At 54.7% G+C, this 13,087-nt stretch overlaps 1 protein-coding gene across 1 annotated transcript in view; it reads left to right on the top strand.

Moving 5' to 3' along the window:
- Nucleotides 1-13,087, top strand: part of NCS1 (neuronal calcium sensor 1) — a 65,907-nt gene that overhangs the window by 41,238 nt on the left and 11,582 nt on the right. The window contains exons 3-7 of the mRNA XM_025359613.1: nucleotides 5,039-5,177; nucleotides 6,949-7,027; nucleotides 9,490-9,578; nucleotides 9,923-10,000; nucleotides 12,739-12,854. Coding sequence (XP_025215398.1) covers nucleotides 5,039-5,177; nucleotides 6,949-7,027; nucleotides 9,490-9,578; nucleotides 9,923-10,000; nucleotides 12,739-12,837 — 484 coding nt within the window. The 3' untranslated portion in view covers nucleotides 12,838-12,854. The remainder of the gene's footprint in view (nucleotides 1-5,038; nucleotides 5,178-6,948; nucleotides 7,028-9,489; nucleotides 9,579-9,922; nucleotides 10,001-12,738; nucleotides 12,855-13,087) is intronic.

Here is a 13,087-nt window from a genome sequence, read left to right as displayed (position 1 = left end):
TACTCACAGGGAAACTGAGGGCCGTTGTGGGAAAGGGGTTTGCTTAGGGTCCTCTCCCAGCACGACAGCTTAGGGCCAGGCCAGGGGCACAGGCCCGTGTCCCAGCACCAGAGCAGGCCTGGCGGCAGCCTGTCTGAAGGAGAGAGGGAGGGACTGGCAGGAGGGGAGGGAGGAGGCCCGGGCCTGTGGGAATCTGACCCTGGACCAGGGGTGGGGGATGGAGTCACATATCTCAGGCATCCGGGGGACAGAATTCTTGGGCATGATCTTCATCATAAGCCAGCATCTCACTCGGGTGCTCACTGCAAGAGGGGGTGTGCAGCTGCTTCAGGGGGTCCTGACTCAGCCAGCCGGTGGCGGATGGGTGGCACGTCAGGCTGGGACCATGGCGTGAAATCCCAGCCTCAGAGCTGTGATTTGCAGGGTGGTAGAGGCCTGGGGGCGGCTGGGGTGTCTGGGAAGGTTCAGACCCCCCCATCCCGTCTCTCTGCTCCAGTTGAGGCAGGCTCCCTCCTCCACCTTCTGATGATGAAGAGGAGGTTACGTAATGTTTGGGTAGCAGTCGCTTTACCCATGCGCTTACACGGGGGCGGTGCAGCCTGGCTTGCCGGAGGGGTGGGTGAGGCAGGGAGGGAGCCTGGGAGGCAGGAGCCCTGGGTCTGAGCCTTGTTTCTGCTGGTGACTTGCTGTGTGACTTTCAAGCTGTCTCTCTCCCTCTCTGGGCCTATCTCCATACACAGAGGGTGGGAGCACATCACTTTCTTTTCTTTTCTTGAGATGGAGTCTCACTTTATCGCCCAGGCTGGAGTACAGTGGCGTGATCTCGGCTCACTGCAACCTCCGCCTCCCGGGTTCAAGTGATTCTCCTGCCTCAGCCTCCTGAGTAGCTGGGATTACAGCAGACATCTGCCATCAGGCCTGGCTAATTTTTGTATATTTAGTAGAGATGGGGTTTCACCATGTTGTCCAGGCTGGTCTCAAATTCCTGACCTCAAATGATCTGCCCACCTCTGCCTCCCAAAGTGCTGGGATTACAGGCATGAACCACCACGCCTGGCCACACATCAGTGGTTTTCTAACTGTGCCCACAGAGCTCTTAGGTCTCCGCCAGGGTCTCTGGATGTCCCTGTTCCATGGGGCTCCGGAAGAAGGAACCAGACACCAACTGGGCTCTTGCTCCCTCCGCCCCTGCCTGGCAGTTTGTGTGTTTATTCATTCACCTCACCAGACAAACATGCCCCAGGTCCATGTTTCGTGCCAGGCCTCATGCGGGTCATCAGGGCACGGCGGTGTCGGGGGCTTACGTTCCGGTGGGCGACTGACCTGGAGGCACATATGGTAGAGCGTGGTCCACGCTCTGCTGGGACGGACGAGCGGGCAGGGGTGCAGAAGAGGTCCCGAGGCCTCAGACCTGGGGCTGGGCCGTCTTCCTGAAAGAAGCAGCATCTAAGCTGGGGCCTGGCGGGACAGTGGATGGGCCCATGTTAAAGAAAGCGAGATTCCGACGCTTCTTAAAATGGCCAGGAAGGCTTCGTTCGGGACTCTTGCAATAGGTGTCAGGACTATCACAACCTGGGAGAGAGTGGACTCAGCTCTAAATGCGAGGAAAAGTGAGGCTTCACAGCCAATGAACAGGTGAGGGGTCAGCGGATGGAAACTAAGAGGAGACCTCCAGGGCAGGGGATTCCTGCTGAACTGACTGGTCAGGCTGATGCTGGAGACGGGACGAGGACTCACACATGAAGCGGGGACGAGGAATTTGATCAGATATTGTGGGGGTGGGGATTCTGGCTACACCGACTTAGGATTCTTGCTACAGCTGGGCCAGGCAGGCAAGGGCCAGGGGACAGGTCGAGGCCAAGTGAGAAGAGGAGGACTTCTCTTCCTGTCAAGGAGACAGAGGAGCCTGTCTGAAGTCTGGGTGCGGAGTATGGGGTGTTTGGCAGGAGGAAGCTGGAACATCAGGCTGGGCACCTTCTCATGGGCATTGCCTCGTGGGGGCTTCTTGGGGCCCCTGCTAATGGCACAGAAGGGAGCTGGGGCCCCACAGTGATAACCTCTGCGGGGGTAACCGGATAGGCCCCCAAAGGCTCCCCACTGAAGCCGGTTTCCCTCTGCAAAGACGTTCACTGCCAGCCTTCCACAGCTGCTCACTGTGCTGGCGCTGTGCACAGCCTCCGTCTCCTTAGAGCAGTCCCTTGTGAGCCATCCGCAGGGAGGCTTTTGGGTGCCTTTTGTTTTGTCTTTATTGTTTCGAATAACCTTTTAGAATCACTCAAGTAACACAGAGTCATTGTGGAGAAGTTAGAAGGTTTGCACGAAGCAGAAGGAACCACCTGGCATCCAGAGAGTTCTGGTGACAGCTGGGTGTGCCCCCACATGGGTCATTAAGTCCTGGTGCCAGGCATGTTCCCTCCGCTGCCCAGGGGCCCATCTCGGCCTGGGGGTCTGGGGTCATGGGCCAGGCTGAAACAGAAGAAACTCAAAAGAAGCAGGGAGAAGGCAGCTTTAAGGGCCAGGAGCGGGGTGGCTCTGTCCCTTCCTCCTGCTGTGGGAAGGGACTTGAGATCCATGTGCTTTGCTTCCTTCTTGCTTGGCCGATCCAAGCAGGGGCTCAGAACAGACCTTAGGGCTGAGCAAAGGCCAGTAGACCCCGAGAGTCCTGCCAGGCTGCAGGCATTCTGGGTGGGCCTGCGGACATCACATGCATGGGAGGGACGGATGCTGGGGCCGCACACCGGCCGGCAGGGCAGAGGACAAGACAGGCGGGGTGGGCTCCAAGTCTCACGCATTGCTGTGGACCTGATCTCTTTGTGCCTCAGTGCCGGCATCTGTGAAATGGGATGGTTGGGCCGACCTGCCAAGGGAACCACGCTCTCAGCACAGTGCCGGGGTTTGGGCTGCTGTCATGGGCTCTTACAAAGGCCTGTGGTTCCTGAGCCAGGACCTACCACCCTGGGCCTCTAGCGCCCTTCAAGGTGTTCTGGGGTGGGGACAGGGAAAGGTGCAGAGGGCTGGCCTATCCACGGCCTCCTGCTTGCTGTGGGCGCTGTTGGGATGGTCATGAGCCTGCTGTGGTCTGACTCAAGAACAACTGCCCTTCCTCCCACATCCTGCTCCATCTTCTCTGCCCTCCCCCATCCTCCTCCTCCCCTCAACTGCCTTCACTCCTGCAGCAGCAGCCACAGTACTGGCAGGAGGCTGGGTGCCTGAGCTTCACCATTCAGGCCGCAGAATTTTCAGGGTGCCACCCCTGGGTGCCCCACATGTCCCTTCAGGTCTTCGTGTGCCCAGGGTCCATTCCAGTCCCTTAGATTCCTCTTCACTGGGGAGGTGGACGGTGACTTTTCCATGTGCCTCCTCTCTGTATGGGCCCTAATCACAGCGCTGCACACACCATGCACGGTTCTCCCAGAACCCTCTCCAATGTCTGAAGGAAGGGTGGAGGCTTTGTGTGAGTCACATTAAAATGGGGGACAGTGGGACTGTGTGAAAGTCTTTGGTGATCTGGCTTCTCTGAGCATCGGTCCCTTTGGCATTCACCTTCGATCCCACCTCAGCTGTCGTCTGGGCTCGAGGACTTGCAAATGTCTTCCTCTCTTTGAGCCTGTTTCTTCAGCTGTAAAATGGGCTTCCTCGGCCGGGCACTGTGGCTCACGCCTGTAATCCCAGCACTTTGGGAGGCTGAGGTGGGCAGATCTCCTGAGGTCAGGGGTTTGAGACCAGCCTGGCCACCATGGCAAAACCCTATCTCTACTAAAACTACAAAAATTAGCTGGGTGTCGTGGTGCATGCCTGTAATCCCCGCTGCTCGGGAGGCTGAGGGCGGAGAATCGCTTGAACCCAGGAGGTGGAGGTTGCAGTGAGCCGAGATCCTGCCACTGCACTCCAGCCTTGGCGACAGAGTAAGACTCTATCTCAAAAAAAAAAAAAAAAAGGCTTCCTCATAGTACCTTCTCATAGTGCTGTTAGGGCCATTCTAGGAGAATAAGGTGTGCAGAGTTCCCAGTCGGGTCAGGCCCTGCAAAGGTAATAGCTGGTGCTGCTGACAGCTGGCCTCTCTCTGGCTTGCTGTTGTGGAAGCAGTCGTCCTCGGAGGAGTGCGTGTTTCCCTGGAGGTGGGGTGGGAGGGGCGGTTAAACTGCCTACAGGACCCAGCTTGTGAATCGGTTTAGAACAACACATATTTAAGTTCGCAGTTCTAAAGATCACACTCTTGCCTCGTTTTTGTGCTGAGCCCTGTGGTTACATGCACCATGTCCCCTGATACCAACAAGAGGGGTGTGAGAACCACCCCTTTTTATGGATGAGGAAACGGAGGCTCAGACGGGCGAGGGCATTTGCTCGAGGCTGTACAGTGAGTGAATGGCAGAGATTTGGCCTGGGATTGGGAGCGCAAAGCCTTTCCAGCATCAGCCGCCTAGGAATCTGGAGGGTTTTGTGCTGGGCACCAGGGCTGCAGGGTGGACAAGTCCAGTTGGAACAGCCAGGGTCCCCCATGCTGTTTACTAAGTTCCCTGGGAACAGAGGCTGAGGGGTGGGGTGTGGGCATGTGGGAGGAGCCACCTGCCGGCTCCATATGGTGGTCTACCCACCAGCACCAGCAGCGGCCCACCCAGCCTGATGCCAGGAGGGGCTCAGCGGAGAAGCTGGGGAGGTGGGAGAGTCTCGTGCAGGCCTGCGGCTTCGGGGAGGCCGTTCATGTGACTCTCGTTTTAGCCCCCTCGGGTGGAGCGCAGGGTTGGGTGGCCAAGTGCTCACTCTGTGTGCAGTATCTGGGTTAATTCCTTTGTCAGTTCGTAACCCCCTTATGCAGACGAGGCTAGGAGAGGTGAGGTCTGTATCCAAGGTCACTCCGCTAGTGAGAGGCAGAGGTGGGACTTTGCCTGTGCCTATCAAGTCCAGGTCTGTGCCCATGGCCCCAGGTGGCACCATCTCTTTGGACAAGGAGCCACAGCTTTCCTTTCCTGGGCGATGTTGGTGGGTGGGTGATGTTGGCATCTCCTTTACCCTCTCTGGCCTGGTCTGCTGCCTCCAGGTACAAAGGCTTCATCAAGGACTGCCCCAGTGGGCAACTGGATGCGGCGGGCTTCCAGAAGATCTACAAGCAATTCTTTCCATTCGGAGACCCCACCAAGTTTGCCACGTTTGTTTTCAACGTCTTTGATGAAAACAAGGTGAGCTGGGGATTGATGGGGCCTGCGTCAACCCGGAGCCTTTTCCCTCCTGCGGCAGCTGGCTCAGCTCCTGTGGGTACCCGCAGCGCCTCCACGCCCACTCTCTCCTGCCGATGTTCCCTTCTAGAGAAGGAACACACACACAAGTTCATGCTGACATGCACAGATACACAGCCGCACATAAATGCATGCACATGTACACATGCAGACACACACACAATAAACACAGATGCATCCAAATGCATGCACACGTGTTCACACATGTGTACACCCACACATGTACTGACATGCACATCCAAGCTCTCACACAGACGTGTATGTGCACATGCAGATGAATACCATGCACACATACATGGAGATGCAGCCACACATGCAAACACACCTGTGTATTCATACAGTGCACACAAACACACACGTATGCACACAATGCATGGACTTGCAGGTGCACACACGTGTACACACAGAGAGACATATACACATATGCATATGTATACAGTGCACACACATGCATGTATACACATGTACACCCTGACATTTCTCTTACAAGCATAAAATGCAAGTAACTCCCATGATAACAGGATTAATAATAATAACCAATATTTCCTGAACATTTACTATGTGTAAGCTCTTTGCATGGATTTTTTTTTGTTTTTTTTTTGAGACAGAGTGTCACTGTGTCACCCAGACCGGAGTGCAATGTTGTAATCTCGATTCACTGCAACCTCCACCTCCCGGGTTCAGGCGATTCCTCTGCCTCAGCCTTCTGAGTAGCTGGGATTACAGGCGCCCGTCACCACACCTGGCTAATTTTTTTAATTTTTAGTAGAGATGGGGTTTCACCGTATTGCGCAGGCTGGTCTCGAACTCCTGACCTCAGATGATCCACCTGCCTTGGCCTCCCAAAGTGCTGGGATTATAGGTGTGAGCCACCGTGTCTGGCCATACATGGATTATTTTTAATGAGATCTTGCACCTGGGAGCTGGGTATTTTAATACCCATTTTGTAGGTCCGGAAACTGAGGCTCTGAGAATCGTAAGCTATAGGATCTTTTGTTCCTGGCTTTTTCCACCCAGCATCATGTTTTCAAGACTTACCATGTGGTAGCTTGTGTCACCTCCGGGCAGCGGCTGCACCCACAGCTGTTGGGTTGTCTGCGTTGACCCTGATTTGTCCTGCAGTAGCATTTGAGGGTGGATTTACTGTCACTTGTCTCTGTACCCCCTGCTGCTGGCACCACGGAGGTTTCTATTTTATCCCACCCCCAGCTTCTCCCAGGTACCCCCAGGCTGGGAGTCACATTCCTGACCCTGGGAAGGGCTCTTCGCTTCTTGGGCCTCAGTTTCTTCATTTGCAAATAAGAGGTGGAATTAAACAGCCTGCAGCGGCCTGCCCTCTGCAAAAGCCCGTGAGCCCACAGCTCTAGGCCGAGGGGCTTCCAGGCTGTTGCTGAGAGGAGTGCAGGCGTTGGTGCTTCGGGCACCTTCTCCCATCAGGAGCGGAGTCAGCCTTTCCGTTCAGCCTCAGCCCTTCTTCCTGTGCCTCCTGCCTGGCCTCTCACACTTCTAACCCCCGACACAGTCCCCCAGCCTCTGCTCCCTACCCTCTCGTCGCCTCTCGCCCCCCATTCCTTCAAGCCTGTGCTCTCCACCTGAATGTCCGTTGGCCACGATGTCTGGAGCCTGCGACTGCCCCTCGCCCATCCCCGAGATTCAGCCTGACCCAGTGGCCTGGCTGGCACTGACCGAGGCCATCCCCTCTCTCTCCGGTCAGGACGGGCGAATCGAGTTCTCCGAGTTCATCCAGGCGCTGTCGGTGACCTCGCGGGGAACCCTGGATGAGAAGCTGCGATGTAAGTCCTGCCCCGTTGACCCTGTGGGGCAGCAGCTGGAGGGCCCAGGTCAGAGGGAGGCAGCCCTCGGCCCTCACCAGGCAGGGGTGCCAGACACCCACCGTAGTGACCACAGATGGCGTCCCAGCCGCGTCTGCAGAGGGCAGGCCTGGGCCCTGGGCAGGTGGCCCTCACATAGCCACGTAACTAGGCCAGGCCGACTGTCCAGGGTTCAGAGAGCAGCACAGACATCTGTGCTTCCAGTGGGAGAGTTTCCTGGAGGCGACCGGCAGCAGAAGGAGGCTCGCTGAGGCAGGTGGACAGGGCGGGCTGGGGGCAGAGGCTGGCAGGAGCCTTGGCTGCACTCGGGCAGGTGCAGACCTGGGCAGCAGGAGGGGCAGTGGGGACCCAAGACCCGGGTTCAGTGCCGGACCCACCTCTTTCGTAGTCATTGCTTTGATTCTTGCTTACACTCATTCACTTACTCACTCATTCATTCACCAAATAACGTCTGAACACAGCCACGTGTTGGTACCAGGGATCCACTAGGGGATAAGATAGACACTATAGACGGGTCCCTGCTCTCAGGGCGATCAGTCTAGAGTGGCAGCAGGATTTAAAAAAAAAAAAATCCTGAGAGGGAGTCATGAGCAGGAGAGGACCTGCCTGGCAGGCGCGGAGCTGGGGATGAGAGGGGCTAGGGAGGGGGTGTGAGGCTCCAGTCAGGGGGCCCGCGTGTGCGAGGCCCGGTGGAGGGAGGCTGAGAGGGAGATGGGAGGGGAAATTGTGCATGCCCCTGGCGGCATTAGCAGGAACGCAGGGTGCATGGAGGGGAGGGAAGATGGAAACCAGCTGGCCAGAGCTCCCTGCTGGGTAAGACTTTCACACTTCATTCCATCGGCAGGGAGAAGACCCTGCAGTTTCTTTTTCTTTCTTTTTTTTTTTTTTTAAATAAATAAAAGAGAATTTTATTTATGCAAAAGCTCCTCCTCCCGATGCACTATTTTATTTTCTAATGTTGACTGTAGCAGGCCACACCATAATTGTGGGATCAGAGTGGACTGTGGGGAGGAGGCGGGGACTGGAGTCGGGGAAAGGAGAGGGGAGCTCCTCTGGGCCACATCCCAGGCCCCCGACTCTCCCACGCACTCAGCTCCAGCCACTGAGGCCTCAGCCCTGGAAGCCCAATGACCCATCCCTTTATTTTATTTTTTATTTTATTTATTTATTTATGGACAGAGTCTCAATCTGTCACCCAGGCTGGAATGCAATGACATGATCTCAGCTCACTGCAATCTCCGCCTCCCGGGTTCAAGCAATTCTCCTGCTTCAGCCTCCCAAGTAGCTGGGATTAGAGGCACGCACTATCACACCTAGCTAATTTTTGTATTTTTAGTAGAGATGGGGTTTCGCCATGTTGGCCAGGGTGGTCTCGAACTCCTGACCTCAGATGATCCACCCGCCTCGGCCTCCCAAAGTGCTGGGATTACAGGTGTGAGCCCCCATGCCTGGTCCTGTTATTTTAAATTTATATATATATATATTTTTTAATATTTACATATTTAATATATATTTATATATATATAATTTTATATATATACACAGAGAGAGAGAGAGAGAGAGAGAGAGAAAGTCTTGCTCTGTCACCCAGGCTGGAATGCAGTAGTTCGATCTCGGCTTATTGCAGCCTGCGCCTCCTGGACTCAAGCCATCCTCCCACCTCAGCCTCCCAAGTAGCTGGAACTACAGGCACCTGCCACCACATCCAGCTAATTTTTGTATTTTTAGTAGAGACAGGGTTTCACCATGTTGGCCAGGCTGTTTTCGAACTCCTGACCTCAGGTGATCCTCCTGCCTCGGCCTCCCAAAGTGCTAGGATTACAGGGGTGAGTCACTGTGCCTGGCCCTGTTATTTTTAAATATATATATATATATATATATATATATAAAATATATAATATATATTATATATACTATAGATAGAGAAAGAGAGAGAATTGCTTTGTCACCCAGGCTGGAGTGTCGTGGCTCGATCTCAGCTTATTGCAACTTTCGCCTCCTGGGCTCAAGCCATCCTCCCACCTCAGCCTCTCAAGTAGCTGGAACTACAGGCATGCACCACCATGCCTGGCTAATTTTTGTATTTTTGTAGAGACAGGGTTTTGCCATGTTGTCCAGGCTGGTCTCGAACTCCTGGGCTCAAGCAGTCCACCCACCTCAGCCTCCCAAAGTGCTGGGATTACAGGTGTGAGCCACTGTGCCCAGCCTAGTTGCAATGGTGTGGGTGTGGGTGTGGGTGTGTGTGTGTGTGTGTGTGTGAGTGTGTCTGTCCCCGTCTATCCTGATGTAAATATTAGTTACATCATTAGGAATGGGCCGTTCAGTCACTGACTGCATGTTGGCGTGCAGAGAGGAGGGGCGAGTTGAAGGCCCCTCCCCACTGCCCCAGCCCAGGATCACTCAGTACTGCCACTTGCTTACAGGGGCCTTCAAGCTCTACGACTTGGACAACGACGGCTACATCACCAGGAACGAGATGCTGGACATTGTGGACGCCATTTACCAGATGGTGGTGAGAGGCTGGGTCCCGTGTGGTTAGGGGTGGCAGGAGGGGCAAAGCCAGTGAGAGAGAGAGAGAGAGAGCGAGCAGCTGTGCAGCCATGCTCCTGCCCAGGTGGAAGCAGGGGTCACTGGCTGAGCCGTTCTGTATGTCTCTGTCTGGGCAGGCAGGCAGGAGCCGGCAGATAGTGGGGCTGGGGTGTGGGATGTTCTGGGGCAGAATGGCAGGGATGGGGAGGGGAAAGAAGAGGGGGGCGGCCCTCATCTGGAAACTGCCAGGTCTGGGGGGCAAATGTGTGGCCAAGAGCCCAAAGCCCAGAGTGCCAGGGCCCAGCCCCGCCTTGTCCATCCCTGCAGGGGAATACTGTGGAGCTCCCAGAGGAGGAGAACACTCCTGAGAAGAGGGTGGACCGGATCTTTGCCATGATGGACAAGGTGAGGCGGGGGCGGGGCTGGTCCTGGACCAGGGAGGCAAGGTGTCGATGGCAGGAATTGGAGTCCCTGCAGCCTGGGCCTGGCTTTGCTGCCAGCCCCTTCCATGGCTCACGGCAGGTGGCATGTGTCATATCCAGGCTCAGCAGCTAGCCCTATCCAGTGTCCAGAGTCTTAAGTCAGTTTGCTCAGCATGTTTTCTTTAATCAACCAAAGTCCTTGGCCTTTTCTTCGTTTGTTTGCCGTGGACCCCTTTGGCATTCTGGAGAAGCCTACAGACTTCTCAGAATAATGGCTTTAAGTGCATAAAATAAAATCCATAAGATCAAAAAGGAAGCTGATTATTTTAGAAAACAGCTGTCAGAGTATTTTTAAAAAAGAATCTGTGATGTAGCATTCTGTGAGCTGCTTTCTTAATGCATTCACTAAGATGTGGTGGTGAGTCCAACAACCCCCGAAATTGCGAGCTGTCATATCTGCAGCAACTGGGGTGTGTTATGAAAAGACCCGTGACCCCTACTGTCGACAGATCACAGGCACTGCAGGTCCTGTTGGGGACCATCACCTAGGCTTCCATCAAAGGAGAACCTACATTTCAGATAGAGGTTAGTGAAAAGAAAGACTGATTTTTTTTTCCCCCAAGTTCACAGACCTGCTGACTTCTATTCACAGGCTCAAGGTTAAGAAACCCGTCTTTAAAGGGAACCAAAGGCCAGGCGTGGTGGCTCACACCTGTAATCCCAGCACTTTGGGGAGGCCGAGGCGGGTGAATCACCTGAGGTCAGGAGTTTAAGACCAGCTTGGACAACATGGTGAATCCCTGTCTCTACTTAAAAAAAAAAAAAAAATCCAGGAGGCAGAGGTTGCAGTGAGCGGAGGTCGCGCCATTGCATGCCGGCCTGGGCAACAGAGCGAGACGCAGTCTCAAACAAACAAACAAACAAACCACAAAAGTTAGCCGGGTGTGATGGCACATGCCTGTAATCCCTGCTACTCGGGAGGCTGAGGCAGGAGAATTGCTTGAACCTGGGAGGCGGAGGTTGCAGTGAGCAGAGATCGTGCCACTGCACTCCAGCCTGGCAACAAGAGCGAGATTCTGTCTCAAAAAAAAAGAAAAAAAACAAAAAAAAAAGGAACGATAGACGCCGGGGCCTACTTGAGGGTGAAGGGTGAGAGGAGGGTGAGGCTGGAAACCCTCCTATTATCAGGTACTGTGCTTATCACATGGGTGATGAAATAGTCTGTACGACAAACCCCCCACAACACAGGATTAACCTATATAACAAACCTGCACATGGATCCTTGCGCCTAAAATAAAAACCTAAAAAAAGGGACTCCAAAAAAGTAAGGAATCTGTCTTTAAATCAAACTTTTTAAAAACTAAAATAACTTAAATGTAAATTTGAAATAATGACATTAGGGAAATCCAGGTGTTACGTGCCTTCAGCAAAATAATATAAAATGGCCGGGCGCGGTGGCTCACGCCTGTCATCCCAGCTCTTTGGGAGGCCAAGGCAAGTGGATCACTTGAGCTCATGAGTTTGAGACCAGCCTGGACAACGTGATGAAACCCCGTCTCTACAAAAAATACAAAAATTAGCTGGGTGTGGTGGTGTGCACCTGTGGTCCCAGCTACTCAGGAGGCTGAAGTGGGAGGATGGCTGGAGCCTGGGAAGCCAAGGCTGCAGTGAGCCGAGATCGCGCCACTGCACTCCAGCCTGGGTGACAGACTCCGTCTCAAAAAAAAAAAAAAAAAAGATCTATCAGCAGTGTGTGGAGCACAGAATAATAAGTTTCTCGCAGTGTGCTTCCACGTGGTTAAGGCCAAGGCCACGCACTCATTACCGCCCCCCTGTCTGCACCTCCCTCATTTTGGGAAATAGCACAGACCCTGTGGTCACACTGACTGGCGTGTGAATCTGACTTCCCCATTTCCCAGCCCTGGGGCCTGGGTAGGTGACGGAGCCTCAGCTTCCTCCCTGGTAAATGGGGATGAGAGCAGCACCCTCCTCTTGGCTTGGCCGTCAGGGTTCCATGCACTGAGGATTGCGCTGTGCTTGGTGTGTGTCGTGTACGCAGCCAGCGATCCCCGAGCATGGCTGGGCTGTGCTCGTCCGCACTGTGGTCGGCGCTTGCCCTCTCTGGATACCCGGGGTGGAGTAGGAGGTCTCTGTGGCCTTTTTCTTGTGGTCTCACGGGCTTCCTTGAGAGATGGTCCGGGGAAGGGATTCTGGCCCAAACCGTCCCCTCCCCAAGAGACCCACTAAAATTCCTCCTCCTGAGCCATGTCCAGCCCAGGCCGGGTCTCCCAGTGGCCAATGTGGGCTGCACCAGGGACAGTTTAAATGCCTTCCCAAGAGCAACCCTAGAGAACTGCATGAGGCTCTCAGCCTTGTCGATTACTCACATTGATGGAGGTTAATATCATTAACTATGACGTGTGTGGAGTTACTTCCAGTTGGTCAAGCACAGAGCTGTCACCCCAGTGCCTGGAGGAAGCCAGGTAATTACCCACCATCCCCAGGTGAAGAAACATGCCCAGAGAGGTGGGCCACGGCCCAAGGCTACCCTGCCCTGAGTGCCGAGGTCTGTCTGGTGCTGGCTGCTTGTAGGCCCTGAGCCACGTTGCCTCCCTCCTGATCTAACCTTGGAAGGGCTCTTGGGACCGGCCCTGGGCTGGGCTTGTCCAGAGCCCTCTCCTGGGAGGCTCTGCACCCTCAGCCACCTCTCTCTGCTCACAGAATGCCGATGGGAAGCTGACCCTGCAGGAGTTCCAGGAGGGGTCCAAGGCAGACCCGTCCATAGTGCAGGCGCTGTCCCTCTATGACGGGCTGGTATAGTCCCGGGCCGGAGCTGGGTGAGTACGGATTCGGGGCCTGGGGTGGGTCTGGAATGGGTCAGGGGTGAAAAGCCAGCAGCAGGACACCTAGGTTTGGCAGGTAATTACCTGGGTCTCTGGGGCTGTTGGGGCAACCCAGTGAGGATATAGCTGGGAGGAGGAGGCTGGAAGGGGGGCCTTCAAATTGGTCAGAGCTCCTATGTTTGGATCATCTTTTTTTTTTTTTTTTTTTTTTTTTTTTTGAGGCGGAG

The sequence above is a fragment of the Theropithecus gelada genome, chromosome 15 (assembly GCF_003255815.1).
Source record: "Theropithecus gelada isolate Dixy chromosome 15, Tgel_1.0, whole genome shotgun sequence".
In the NCBI taxonomy this organism is placed as follows: Eukaryota; Metazoa; Chordata; class Mammalia; order Primates; family Cercopithecidae; genus Theropithecus; species Theropithecus gelada.
The sequence above is the reverse complement of the archived record's forward strand: the minus strand, read 5'-3'. Positions and strand labels throughout refer to the sequence as shown.